The sequence below is a fragment of the Echiichthys vipera genome (genome assembly GCF_963691815.1).
Source record: "Echiichthys vipera genome assembly, chromosome: 10".
NCBI classification, from domain to species: domain Eukaryota; kingdom Metazoa; phylum Chordata; class Actinopteri; order Perciformes; family Trachinidae; genus Echiichthys; species Echiichthys vipera.
The window spans coordinates 15,059,881-15,074,986 of NC_139835.1; the positions used below are offsets into that span (position 1 = coordinate 15,059,881).

The 15,106-nt window shown below is 39.7% G+C and overlaps 1 protein-coding gene across 4 annotated transcripts in view; it reads right to left on the bottom strand.

The window, feature by feature from the left end:
• Positions 1-15,106, bottom strand: part of erbb4b (erb-b2 receptor tyrosine kinase 4b) — a 341,421-nt gene that overhangs the window by 127,579 nt on the left and 198,736 nt on the right. For all 4 annotated transcript variants that reach the window (XM_083921859.1, XM_083921857.1, XM_083921858.1 and 1 more), the window contains exon 3: positions 14,632-14,818. In XM_083921859.1, the coding sequence (XP_083777985.1) occupies positions 14,632-14,818 (187 nt within the window). The remainder of the gene's footprint in view (positions 1-14,631; positions 14,819-15,106) is intronic.

A 15,106-nucleotide genomic window follows, 5' to 3' on the forward strand; every position in this document is an offset into this window, starting at 1 on the left:
ACTTAAAGTGTGATAAAACCCTGGTAATCTGAGCTTTAAGGGTAAGGCAGAGGAGGAGGGGGAGAAAATCATATTAGCCTACAATACCGTGAGATAAGACAAATCTACAAGCCAGAAAGAATAACATAACCATGAAAACAATTGACGAAAGAGACAAAAAAGTAATACAGAAAAGACTAACACAGGGACAAACAAGTGAGTGATTAAAAAAGAGTAAAAGGACCTTCAATTGCTGCTGCTGAGGGCCACTTAGCTTATCAAGGCTGATGTGCGATCAGCCTGCCAGCTGAATTAAAATGAGCCACACTCTCTGAAATGGGCAAAACAAAACAGGGTCTAAGAGAGACAGAGGAAAAGAGAAGGAAAGCTTGAGAGGAGAGATAGCATATATTACCACAAGCATACCAAGTATGTTGGTTTTACCGCAGAAGAAAGCTGGCTTCAGTCACTGATTTATTTGCTAAGGTAAAAACACGTTATTGAGATGCCTTGTTTTTCCAGGCCCACTGAGAGACTGCTGGCAATGGCTCTCATTTTGTTCACCCAGAATTTGTATGTGGTGTGAATCAGCCAAGGTGGGAAAGTCCACACATAAGGGCCCTCATTTATCAAACGAACGTACGGCAGAAAAATGTGCGTACGACCATTTCCAAGCAAACTTCGGCATTTATTAATTTGGACGTGAGCGGGAGCTACGATCAAATCTCACGTCAGGTCTGAGATCGTGTACGCAAATTTGAGCCTGTGTATTTGCGGTGCAGCACAGCAAAATCTGGCTGAAAATAATTAACAAACCTCAGCTGTCATTAAGCATAAGCAGTCACATATTAAGAACAGATCAAAACGGATTCTTAAAACGAATAAAAAAAAAAAATTGTGGTTGGAGCAATTGATTATACTCATGTGCGTCTGAAGGCACCATCCATGAATGATTACGCATTCATCAATCGCAAAAACTACCACTTGATAAATGTACAGGTGATTTTTGATGCCAAGCTATCGCTTTTAAACGTGGCGGCCAGGGACACACACACGGTTCTTTTATATTTCTAAACAGCTCGGCTCCAGCCCCCCGCGACCCTGACAGGGACAAGTGCACTGCAGAGCAAAAGTCATCTCCTCGGAAAGTGGCTACCCTCGATAAATTGCATTAAATCGAACAAGGTATCAGATGATTAACATTTTGGTATGGTTCAACAGGTTCAACAGTGCACACACAGCGTTTTTATAGGCTTTTATAGGTCCCTTTTATTCCACTCTTAAGACTGCCAAAAAGCACATCTTTATTTTGCTCCATCTCGGATGTCAGGATGCTGATCTCTGTGTCGGAAAAGTTTCTTTTCTTACCAGTGTTCATGTTTGACCTCAGTGGGGGAGGTCTCCGAAACAAGAATATTTAAGGGCGTAACATGTTAATGACGATCGATTCAGCCGCCGCATTTATCAAGGCCTGCTCATTCGTACGCTGAGATTGGTCAGATATGAATGTTTCATAAATCACACGTGTGTCCTGTCATACGGCCAATTCTGCGCTCAGATCTGCGCCCGTTTTCACGCAAGATTGATAAATGAGGGCCAAGGTGTTTTAAGGTATTTTTATTTATCGTTAACAAAATACATACTCCCTCCATCACACCACACACAAACATACATACTCTTTGAACTAACAAAAACAAAAAAAACTAATTCCAGATACCCACTCAGTTGTTCTGTGTGTGGCTTAGACAATAGACCACACACTTTCTGCACCTTTAAAGTTATTTTTTAATTCGCCAACAAACACACTCAAAAAAAGGTGGGGGAGGAGACATAGTGAACTTTTTACCTGACCAAAAGAGAGCGGAGGACTGCTTCTTAAACGTGCTGTGGTGAATCCTGCAGAATCACAAGCATTGTCAGGAGTGCCCGCAATGAGCTCTGGGGACTTAAACAGAAAGTATGCAGGTTCATGTAGGGTCGATCTTTTACTTTTTGTGCCTAATCATAGCTCTAATGCGGATAAAGAAGCAATGGGTGTGGGCAGGTCTTCACCATCATGGAGGTTATTTTTAAACTGACTCTCATTGATTTGTACCTTCTTGATTAAACTTCTGGCTTTTTTAGTCACTCAAGTCTGGATAACATCAAAGGAAAACCTTTTATTCGTTTTGCTTTTGGAGCATATCCATGACCAAACAAACTTCTGTCAATAAAAGGGGCCTCCCAGCCTGGTTGTTACAATAACAAACTATAATAAAAAAAAAATAAAAAAAAATATGACAGTATCAAAGAGGCAACACTTGGTAGATGTGGTGAAAAAAACCCAGTGCTTAAAAAAAAAAATACCACCGATGGAAGCTAGATATTTTTAGCACCACAACAAATACATGGATAAACCATGGAGAGGTGGCAGAGTAGTCAGGGAATGCTTTAAAAATATATATATTTGTTGAAGTCATGCCTGGTGTTGCATATAGTAACACCCACCATATCTCTGTGGGGACCTGAGATGAACAGAAAAGTCCTTTTCATGTCCCATTACCCAACGCTGCCCCCATCAATAGCTGCTCCACTTACCCAGGGCTTCAGCCTAAGAGGCAAAAAATGTGCATATTAATTATTAAGCTGCCAAGGGAGAAAGGGGAGGAGTCGTAGCGCTGGAATGTAATCTGTGTGTTTATGCGCGTGTCTGAACTGAGGCAAGGTTATTAAATTGTTTTTTGGATAACACTGCTTCTTTTAAACCTGTGGAAAGCAAGCCTCAATGATAACAATTTAAACTGGTGGTCGATGGTAATCTCAGACAGTTTTTTTTTTCCAACTGTTTAAATATGTACTGTATATATTGTCAACATATAAAATGTGCTGAAAGATCCGATAGATGAACCTCTATCCCAGAACAAAAGTATATAGTTTTTGTGAAGCAACATATTCTACAAGGGACAAAATGGCAAGAACAAAGCTTACAAACACACTATGCACTTAAGATGACAAAGATTTTCAGAACTTGTTTATATTTACGCTAAACACCTCACGTCTTCATTTATCACTTACGTTCACAGGTGTCCATTTAGGCCTTTTAACTAAGTTGATAGAAAGTGATATTTCCCTCAATGACTTTTAGGACCCACCGAGCTGCCAGTCAGCTCATATTTTATTTGCTTTTCCACTCATTGTGCTCCTCCTCTGAGATGAGCACTGAGCGCCTCTGACATCAAAGACCTGTCTGAAACGCGGTCCTGCCTTCAGAATCAAAGTAAGGACTGCTTGTCAAGGCAGCAAAGCCATGCACTGACATGGTAAAGCCATAATGACAACCAGTCAGTGACAGAAACTGAACATGACAATCAGAGTGTTTGTTTTGAATCTGCAATCATATCTTTGGCAGACTTTTCATAAACAGAATAATGAATAGAAAGGAGTCAGTACAGCACATACTGGACAAACAAGAACATTCTAGCTCAAAAAATTATAAACCACTTCAGGTTGTCTGAATGTTGTGCAGTGTGATAAGGCTGGGTTCAAACAATTGGCATAGGAATACGCTTTGATACTGTGCATACTTGTTGCAAAATACAGATTTCACAAAAAGACACTGAATGTTTGCATTGACCAAAATGTACCTTTTATTAGAGATGTTTAGAGAAGAGTACTAGTGGAATTGAATCTTTACTTAACTGCATTTAAAATCTTGGTCAAAATGGTTTATTATGCACAGCATAAAAAGTAACAAAAACATCAAATACTTGCCATCATTTAAATTTTTGGTCCCATTATGTTGATATATAACCTGACTCAGCCAAATGGATTGATTCGTATTATTCGCATTTGCTCTGCATATCCATCTGGTAACTCTCCGTTGGAAATCTTTTTTGAAGAGGCGGAAATACTGGTTGCTGATTGGATAAATCATCTGTCTATGACCACTTACATTAGTGATAGACAGGCCAAATAATCCAATCAGATCAACGAAGCTTATGATGTACTGACAGAGCGTCGGGGCAAAGTAAACAACATGTTGGTAAAGGATATTTGCCGTTTGTGTAACTTGAATTTACGAATAAAAGGCATGGATAAAAGGCATCAGGTGCCCGGTCCAGATTCCAACAGAAGGATCCAAGAGAAAAAAGCGTTAGCAAGTTGATATTCTTGCTAGGCCCAAAAACAATGATAGCACTGCGATGAAAAGTTGAGACGGATTCAGCTTTTGGAGAAATGCAATCCTATGTCACATAATCTGTTATCAGACAGGTGTGAGAGTCCCGTACAGTCAACAGCGAAAGTAAGTATACCACAAGAAAGTATGTAAAAACTAAAAAGGTACAAAAAAAGAAAAAAAACCACAAAGACTTTACTGCCCCGGAGTTCATGTAACAACTTATTGTTTCAAGCTCCAGTGCAACTCTCGGTCCCTCCGTCTCTTTTCTTTGTCTCTTTCTCTGTGAAATGAAGCTGTCTTCAAGTGCAGCCGGAAATATCAAGATTATACCAAATTCCGACCACAAACAATAATTGTGTAATATAAAGTCTACATGTGCTACATAAGTTCTTAAAGGACAAATCAGGATAGGCAAATTGGGCCATTCAGTGACTCACCCACCGCCGCATAAAGCTGCAGCCTTACTCAACAACCTGCATGCATCTGTGGAATCTCTAGCTCCTGATCTGTAAAGCAGTAAACTCCACCAATCCCCAAAGTGATTGATCTGTTGGACTGTTTGTAGTTAGAAGCACATTCACTAACATGCTGTCTCTGTCAGTAATGCTATCTGACATTATCAGTTTTTGGAAGAAACTGGTTTATGGACTCAATTTATCTTCAAGCATTTGTGCACACAGTGCACAAGAAGCAGCAACAGAACACCTGAGAAAAACTACAGTCAGCCTTAAGTCATGGTGTAATATTAAATCTAGTTCCAGTCAGCTAATTGGAAGGAATGTACGTTCCAGGGTTAATGTCATAAGTCAGCCATCTAAATCTTCCTTTTGATGTCTGCTTAAGGAATATCACTATGTTATGTGACAGGTTTTTTTTCTCCTCTCAAGCTCAACCCAGACAATGAAACATATTTCAGTGAAAGAAATGCGTGAATCCAGCTTACAGCTCTGCAGAAAGAACAGGTAGCTGTGGTTCTGTTCAAAGAGCCAGAGTTTGGAAATGACAACTTGATTTACTGAGAACAGTCAGTCTGTTGTATTAGAGCAGAGCGAACTGACAAAGTTACTGTGTGTGAGAACAAGTACACAGTTCCTTTTCCACTTTAATAATTGCATACGGACACATTTGCTTAACTACATGCTTATTTAACACTTTATACTAGCTGTGTCTGATTTGAAACATTGCACAGTTCAGAGATGAGGATAAGAAACAGATGGCAATTTACATAACCTATAGAGCAAATTAATCCAGCACATATACTTGTTTCTCGCTGAAACAACAGGGTAGAATTCTGACGAGATTTCAACAAGTGAACAGTGTCCTATTGGTCTCTGAGCCAGTATTACATCTACATCATGACAGATCGTAGCCGGATCCAAGCCATAGCCCGGGGGGATGGAAATGTTGGAGAAAGAGGGTAGAGGACTGTGTTTTGATTATTAATTGCCATTAAAATTCCATCCACGCCTACTTTAACTTTTAATGAGGTGAAAGTCGACTCTCCCTTCCAGCGGGCTGCTGAGGTTCAGTTTGGAAGGCAAATTGGTAATAAAGTATGTAGTCATGTTTAGGCAAGACTGCATATTCCTTTAGCTGACGAAAGGTGAGGCAGAGGTGGAGGCTTGGGTTTGGACAATATCTCTAATCAGTGAGGATAGTTATAGTCCTTCTAAGTTGTTCCTTAATGCAATAATGCACTTTGGCAATTGAATTATTCATTGGAGACAGGCACATGAGAGACATATGAGCACTAATGTACTAAAGTATTCACACACTAGCATGTTTGCATGCATAAAAAAAGACATACACGGTGCCAGAATAACATAAAAGTAGTACCAGTTCTGCCATTTCTGACTAACAAAACAACACAAACCATTTTGTTTCAAACAAGAATTGAAATATGCATTTCTTCATATGCATGCAAAATATTTAATATTTAACGGTTTGGTGATCAAAAAAGCCATTTGCTGTCTCTTAGGAAAGCAGCATGCTAGGGATGTTTCTAGATTTATAGATTTAAGTCGGTTTACAGGGGATGCATTTTCTTCGTTAAAGTATCCAATTTTAATCAATATGTATTGTAATGTTAGAGCTAGATGATTGATTTTATATCCCTCAATGATGGAAATAATGATTATCAATAATAATGATGCTCTATGGGGGATCAATCCGTGGCTGGGTGGGGCTACTTTAGTATGAGCAGCCGTCCATTTGATATTAGTATAATGATTTTCAACCTGCCTTCCACTTTTCCAAACGCTACTTTTTAAATGTGTCTATTTTTCTTTTTACATGCGCACACGCACACGCACACGCACATGCACACGCACACATTTATACTCTGTATTATTATTATTTATTAAGGAACAAAAGCATAAAAAAGCAACATTGCACCCTTAAGGCAATGCATTGAGTGACATATACGGATGGCGCTGGAGCAAAAAATTATTCAGTCATTGTCTAGGTTAGATTTTACATTAATTAATAACAAATAATTATAAAATTGAAAACTTAAGGATGATAGGTTTCATGATTTATGATCTAGGCAAATCAGGGCCACCATGGGCAGAGGTAGTCAAAGCTATAAAAAAACACACACATTTGACTAAAAATCTAATAGTTTCCTGCCATGTCAGCTTTGTTCAGTACAAAAATAAACAAAACTGCTAAAAATTAACTTTTTTAAAGAAATTCAGCTCCAACCATTAGTTCTAATAGTCTCATTATCTTTGTCACACAGTGGTATTGCAGACCAATCAATTAGCACCAACCATCACTGATAGCCCGTTCTGGACTTCAATTTAACATGTGCCTCCTCACGATCCACATTAGGGGCTCACAAATGTGACAATATGAATGTCGTCCTTCAAAAAGAAAGTCCCTCTTGCCCCCTTCCTGGAGCGGTGAAATATTGAGTGTGACACGGGAGTAATTGCATGGGAAGTAATCAATTAGACACACAATTGAACGAGACCCGAGGTCTGTGGGCTGCCAGGCAAGAGGCTCGACTAAATTCTGGTGACGTCCACTGAACCAATCTTGCCTGCCTTCTGTAGCAGAATTGCTCTTTCTTCTCATAGTAGTTAGACGGTGCCTGGAAGTCTCAGGGATCAGAATAAGGCAGCAATTTTATGCCCTTCTCTCAGCAGTCCCTTGTCTGGGGGAAACACACTGACTCAAATCGTCTCTTTCACCTTGCCCCATCCCATCTCACCCTTTCTCTGCCTCCCTTGTGCATTGAACAGGATAGTGCACATTCACTGGGATTTCCCCTATCAGACAATTGCAGTAGGTTTGGGGGAACACAGTAAGACTGTGCTCAAATGGGTGTTGCATACACAAAATAGTGCAAACATTTCATTGCATGTGTTTGTGCGAAAGGCATCAATGTTACAAATCAAGACAAGTCAACAAAATATGATGAGAGACAGAGCAAAGGAGAGAGGGATAAAGAGATGGACGAAATACAGGAAACGGGGTGGATAAAGAGAGAGCAGATGGGCCATGAAGGAGTGGATAACGCCTTGGCGTAAAACACAGGCTTGTGTACATGTATGCGACAAGAGAGGATCATTCAGCAGATGGGTCCTCAGATTGGATGCTTCATTTTGGACAGACGCGGTGCAGGCGTAGGGTGGTTAGAAAAATGAATCAACAACACAAAACAAATCTAAAAGAAGAAAAAAAATGATACTGGATGAAATGAGGGAAAGGGAGGGAGGGTGGCAGTAAAACGTGTTAAATCAGAAAGCTCATCTGTGTTGTGCTCCTTATTTAGGCTGTTATTATTTTGCTAGGAAAGCAAGCTGTAATTGCCATGTGAAAGCACAGACGCTGCCCAGGGTTCATGTGAATTGAGACAGAAGTGCTGAAAATGTTTGCCTAAGCAGTAAAGAACACACTGCAGGTCAGTGTGCATCAAAATACAGATTAGGAACTTTGCAAATGTCAGGAGGTGGCTCTGTTTAACCTTTTTCTTGCTTGGCTAAAAGAATAAAAGGTAGAATGGTGTATTTGAAGCTTTTCTTTGCAGCAATCCCAAAAAGCCTTAAAAAATGGGTAAACTTGCAGGGACCAGTTTTTTGTCTAGTCCTAACAATGTCACTATTTCACCTGAGTTTTGTCTTCACAAAGTAATATCATATAAACAACTATTTTTTTTTTTGTGCCTTTATTTGAACAGTACAGCTGGAGATTGACAGGAAATAGGGAAGAGAGAGAGTGGCTGACATGCAGCAAAGGGCCACAGGTTGGAATTCGAACCTGGGCTGCTAGAGCGAGCGCTTTCAGTCTCTGCACATGGGGCGCATGCTCTAACCACTGAGCCACCGGGCGCCCCAAACAAACAACCTTATTAAAATTTCCACACATAAGCATTACATTTCGTATTCACTTCTTTTTCACCCCGTGCACAAACACCATCCCTCAACTTTTCCTAGCTTGACTGTGCCCTATATTTCATATTCATGAGGATAACTTAGCTAAGCTTGAGTGAAAGGTGCATCGGAGGGAGTCCTATCCCTGCTCAGCCAGAGCCCTCCTCCACTCCATCCTCCAGTCCCCTCAAATCCAGAGTCACAGCTCGCAAAGAGTGCACCAGAAAAAATCAATAAGTGCAATGCTACAATATACTAGCGACAAATTGATTTCATCCGGAGGCAATTACACCCCAAGTAGAAATGCGGGTGGATTTCAGCACCGAAGGGGTCTGATACGGCGCATTCCCTCGATTAGCCCCTTATGTACTTAATGTGTTTTATGCTCTTATATATGTTCCTTGTGGATTATATCGATCATTTTACACTTCTCCTGCAGAGGGATGGTGGACCAAAAATGACAGCAACATCAAAGGCTTTGTAATGAATGAGACAGTTAGCCTCTGACTCACTAAAGCACTTGAAAGAAGTGAAGAGTTTTGAAGTACTGCTTGATGTACAGGAGATGATCTATCCTGATGGTTTAGGCTTATAGTATTCCTCATCCGCACAGTGTAGAATGATGGCAACTCCAACAGAACAAACTGTGAAACATTTGACTGAAATGCCAAGGCCATCTACGCAAAGAGCATTGCTATGATGGACCCTCTATGAAAAGTTTCTTGTTATAAAGAGATAAGTCTTATTTAAGGTTGTTGTGGTTCCAAAACGTTGAACCTGATCCTAAATAGCCACATCTCTCCAAACTTGACATGCTTATTCAGACAGCATAATAAATAAATAAAAAAGGTTAACCTGTTCTGAAATATACCCAAGAATGGGTCTAATCCAAAACGTGGTCTATTCTCACAGACTCAAACAAAGAGAGAACACTAGCATTGGTAGCAGTCACCAATTAAGGAGCAGCCAGGGATGAAAAAGAACAGTTAAACATATTGTTTCACAGTTAACACTTCATCTCGACTCAAAAGTTCTCCTGCAACAAATGACCCATGAATAGATATAGACCCCAGGAAACAGCACAAGGGCCTACCTGGATACAATTAAACTGCATATAATTAGGACATGATTTGGGTTTTGTGCTGAGTGCAAATTATACAGTGACAATCAGGGGAGTCAACTTTTTCTCCAGGGTCCTTAAGGGAAACCCAGTGCAGTGCAGGTGTGTGCTCCAGTCTTACAATCGCTAACAGTATCTTGCTTGTTTAACATAATGTCTGCAGTCTGTAGATGATGATAAATCAAATTCAGTCATCAGCTCACCGTGCCAAACACCAATGTTTGTATTCAGGGGTCACTAAGTATTCTAAAACAGAACTGCAAGAAAAATGAATTGAAACAATGGGACCCAAAAGCCTGAAGTAGAGTGACAGGTAACCTTTCCATTTTTTCCAGAGGTAAAAAAACACGTCTCCTATGGAAAATATTATGCAGAAAATGGATTTATTTGTCTCTACTAGATAGTCTTAAGAGGTAAAAAAAAGAAAGAAAAAGAAATTCAAATTTTCTGTGTGGTCTATGCCAGTCTTCAAAGTAGCTGAATGCAAAATATTCTATCAAATCAGTCTTACCTTAAAAATTGACCAGAGGTTTGGGTTGACTCTCTATGGCTTTTCACCCTGTCATCTATATTGTTATGTTAGGCAAATGTTAGATTTAGCTAGCTAATGTTAGTAAGCTGAGCTGTCACTGCTAAGCCAACGTAAGCGTTTATCCATCGACACTTCACAAGATCTAAATCAGAAACTCTGAGGAAAGTCAGAAAGTAAAGTGTGTTAAAGTAGATGGATACAATAAACTACAGTCTCCATAGTAATATGATGCATTGGCTTGTGCTACACATGCAAGCATAGACTTTGCTACGGTGCCACAATAATGGGAATGAGGCAGGCAAACGTTCAACTGATGTCAAGATTAAGAAACTGTATGGTCCCCTTTAGGGCTGTCTGAAATGGAATTACACTATTCTTCCAGGCATGGATATGGGAAACACATTGTTATATTTACAATTACAGGTAAGGAGGATATATAAATGTTTTGATCTCCCAACCTTGTTTTTACATCTTTTGGGGTATTAATTTGGGGTAGTCAGAGTCAGATCCTCCCCATTCCACTCATAATCTGAACCTTGGTCCTGGTGCAAGTCTCGGTTGCAAGGAACAAGGTGAGCACTGGGGACATCTGGTTGGTCTGTTGAAATAACAACAAACCTTCTAATATGAGAGAATCTTCCTATTACAAGAAAAATGTTATTATGACATTTTTCATTAACAAAAATAGTGAGACAAATTTATTCTATTCTATTCCACTTGTTAGAATGAAAACTCATAGGGTAAAATTCAGACAGTTAGAATTATGAAGTAGAGCAGATTCAGGCCATGACTGTTGTGCATAACTTCCCCTCCATTTCATGGCTTGAGGCCACAGATAGCACATCAAACAGCAGCTTCTCAAAGAGTCCAGCCCCAGCTCCCTGGCTTCAACTTGGCACCACAATGAAAAGGACTGTCCTAGCAAAAAAAAGCTGGTAGTGGTGCAGGACAAATGCAATTACCTAAATATGGCTTAACATGTGAGAAAAAATACAAGACTGAACATAACGCACAAGCACATACTGTTCTGCATACAGTGGTGGATCGCTGTGTCGCTTCCTTAGACTCTTGGGGATCACCAGGAAGGAACAGTTGCAGAGAACAATGAGAGACAATTGAATTATTTAGAAAGGTTTGGAAGCAGCAGAGATACACGCCCAGTGTTGTGCTCGTCCTCACAAATCTTAATAAATTCTAGTCTCAGAATAAATTGTGATCTGTCAATACAGAGAGCCCTTTTCAATTCTAATGCAATCTGATGACATTTGTCATGTTTCCTCAGTGTCCCCATTCACATACTTGTAATACACATATATATTTATGCATTTGTGTAAAATAAATGTCACAGCATCATTGGGTGAAAACAAGCTTCAGTGTAATGTGTTCCACCGGTCCAGTCTCTGGAGTAATCGGAGATCATCCCCGTAGAGAAATAAAAAAGCAAAAAGTCATTTCTGAGCACAGTTTACTGACATTCCTCATCAACAAGGACATGCATTGCACTTTGTGGTGCAATCTAATAAATCATTCAAATCTCATTTATCATGCTTCCCTATGTGTTAAAGAAAATAAGTGAAATAATTAATGGTATGATTGCAGTGAAGGGCAAGAAAACATCAGTGTTTGCACTGTGGGATCAAACACAAGATTTTTTTTTTAATTAAATATTTTAATAGCATATAAACAAAATAAAACAATCAACTCAAGTATGCCCAGTTCATCTTAACCACAAATCAAGGAGACTAAAACACATATTTTAATGCCTAGCAGTACGCATTAAAAACAAAAATAGAAAGGCAAAAACGGACCCTGAGATTCTTTCCATTTTTGTTGAAGTATTAAATAATTAGTCCATAGTTTCTCCATGTGGATCACAAGTTAAGGCCCCTACAAATGATACGCGGTAAAAACGCTTTGCACCAGCCGTTCCATTCGTTTCCTATGGAGGAGCCCAAGGTGGCGCTCAGATTTGCCTCTCTGCCGCTTCGCTCAAAGTTCAAATAAGTGGAACTTTGACCTTGTTGACGCTGACCTTTCAAAAGCGCAACCAATGAGATAGAAGCTTTGAGTGTAAAGTTTACGTTTCATAGGCAACCAGGGAGCGACATCAAGCCAGTTAGAAAGATGGAAGAAAAACTTACTGTGTGTCCGAGTTTCCCGAACTATTTAATGTTACATTAAAGTCGTTTCACGATCTCAGAAGAAAACTTAAGGCTTGGAGGTTAGCAGTCACACTAGGTTTGTGAATAGGCAGTTTATAAGCTAACAGTTGTTTCAATACTAACATTGATTTCAGCCGTTAAATGGGTCTCTGCGCCCAACCTCGCGGTGAGCCAAACGCTTATCATGTGAAGGCCCCTTTAATGTGGCCAGTTTCTGAAAAAAAGGTGGATTGGATGTTTTCCAGTCCTTGAAAGTAAGTTTTTTTTTGTTGCTAGAACCATCAATAAAGCTGTTTGAACGTGTATGGGGAGGATTAGAGAGTTGTCTGAGCAAAGAGAGCCAATTCTCTGTCAGGAGAGAGAGTCTTATGATAAACCCCAGAAAAAAAATATATTCTTGACCAAAATGGATTAACCAATGGACAGCTCCAGATAAATGCAACAATGTAACGTCATTTGATTTCCATTTGCCACAAATTGGTGACAGAGGGGTAAAATGGATATAGCATGACCTTAGAATAATGAAAACAATGAATCACTTTGAACTGAATTAACCTTGGTCTACTATTTATTGAACAACTATGAATACAGGAGAGTGCAGACCTCCATATTGTATCCGGCAGTGCAACATTTATTTCTGTTTACCAAGCTTTCTTAATACTGCTGACAGACACAGGTTCATTGAAGAAATAATTCACAAATTTGGTGATATGCTTCTTACTCTGTGGCGAAACAGAAAACGTGGACTCAAAGATGTTTTCCCTGACAAAATGCCTAATTTGCAAATGACCAGGACTTACAGATAACAGTTCCTCTTAATGTTATTCAACCAAAACACCGATTGATTTTTTCTCCATTTTAGTGTTTAGTTGTTGGATTTAACTTCATAATGCGTGAATAACACCTCTGGTTTTGTCATGCCCCACTAAGCATTATATTGGAAAAAGCATTGTTTTTGCAAGTCTAGAGCTTCATTTCTTAATGACCTCAGGGTCAGAGTGCCTGAAGGAAACCTAGCAGCACAAGAATCCATTGTTTAGTAAAAGGCAGAGCCACCCCCACAATGTTTTTCCTATTTAGTTCGCTATTTATCAGCAGTCACATTCAGTCTTTTCCAACTTCTGAGGATACAGGCTTGGCTTGATTGCGGAGTGGGTTGTAAGTCAGACGAGAAACCCTTTATGCACCCCGTGCATGAGCAGGAGCAATGGGTGGAAATGACAGAAGAGATAAAGTTTTCAGCATCATATCCCGTAATGTGAGAGGGTTAATTGTAATGACAGCACCAGTTGGGTACTCGGGAGAGAAGAAGAGGGGCAGACTTAGTGCATATTTTCATCTTGCGAGTAGGTGATAGAAGCCAGTAAACAACAACTAGCAATGTACCCTCCATTCAGTGTTTCACACAATTGTGTTTGGGTAAAATATTTTTCTGAACGCATCTTCTTGTTATGCCCTTTGTGGAATATTTTCTTAATGATACAATGAATATCTTTATCAACTTATTGTAGATCAATGTGAAACAATACTAAGATATCCACAACTCAGGCCAGACTAAGGGTGTTTGTGGTTGGACAGAGGGTAACGATGCCATTTTATCATGCTTTGATAGAGAGTATATTCTGTTACAGAATATCAACTCAACAAAAAAACAGACTGGTCCACACAGTTAAGGGAGTGATGGGGGTGAGAGAGCGTCTCTCCCTCCAAATGTTCTAAAAGACTATTATACAGGTTAGGAAAAATATCGCTGACCCTTCTCATGTGAACTAGGTAGGTAGACGCTACCATCCCTCTATCAATATATCTCCTGAACTCAGAACATAAGGAGGGTGTGAAATGAGTGTTGCACATATTTGAATGCACGTTTTGGAGCAGATGGTTTTACTAATGCCACGCAACATGCCTCACTGTAAAAGCAAAACCTGGGCCCATAATTAGCATCCAACAACAGTCATCAGCCCAAACTAGCTTAAGTTCCTGAATGATGTTCATTTAATTGAAATTTCAGATTTGGGAGTGAAAGCATTTCATCATAAGCCGTCCGAAAACATTTTTACGAGGTCCCAGCAGGTGGTGAATGAAAGGGTAAACATGGACCAACACACTACCGGAGGCATGGGAATATAAAATGTTAAATGCTTGATCTAGGATAAAAACAGTGGAGTTATTTTTGTTTGTTTTTTTAAATGTAATGGAATGGAAATCGCATTGATTAACAGGACAGGCCATATCAGCTCAAAAGGCACTCATAACACTCACAAAGACCCACGACAAAGAAGAATATAAGCCGATTCACTCACCTGTGAGGTTTTTCAGACCCAACTGGCGCAGGCCAAAGTTTCCATCACGCCTGTAGTTGAGGAATATGGCAAGGGAGTAGCGATCCTCATACAGCTTGGTTCCTCGGATGATCCTCAGATTCTCCAAAGGAAGGTAGTCAAACTGGTTGAGGGCCACCAACACATAGCCTGTCACTTCCCGGATAGACTGCAGACAAAGTTATGGAGGGAGTTAGTGTGGGTTTGATCTATGCATAATATTGTAGCCTGAATTAAAAAACTTCACATCATTTGTTATGTGAAATGAAACATTTCTCTTGGTGGATCTAACGGTATGGTTTCAGCAAGTAAGCAAGTACAAGGCTTAGAGGTAGCCTGTGCAAGTGCATGAAGTTATAATCACATATATCACAATCTGCCTACTTTAACCAAGATTTTGTGCATTAAGATGGATCTTGTTGTACACTTCGAATTAATTATTTCAAAGCGAATGAAT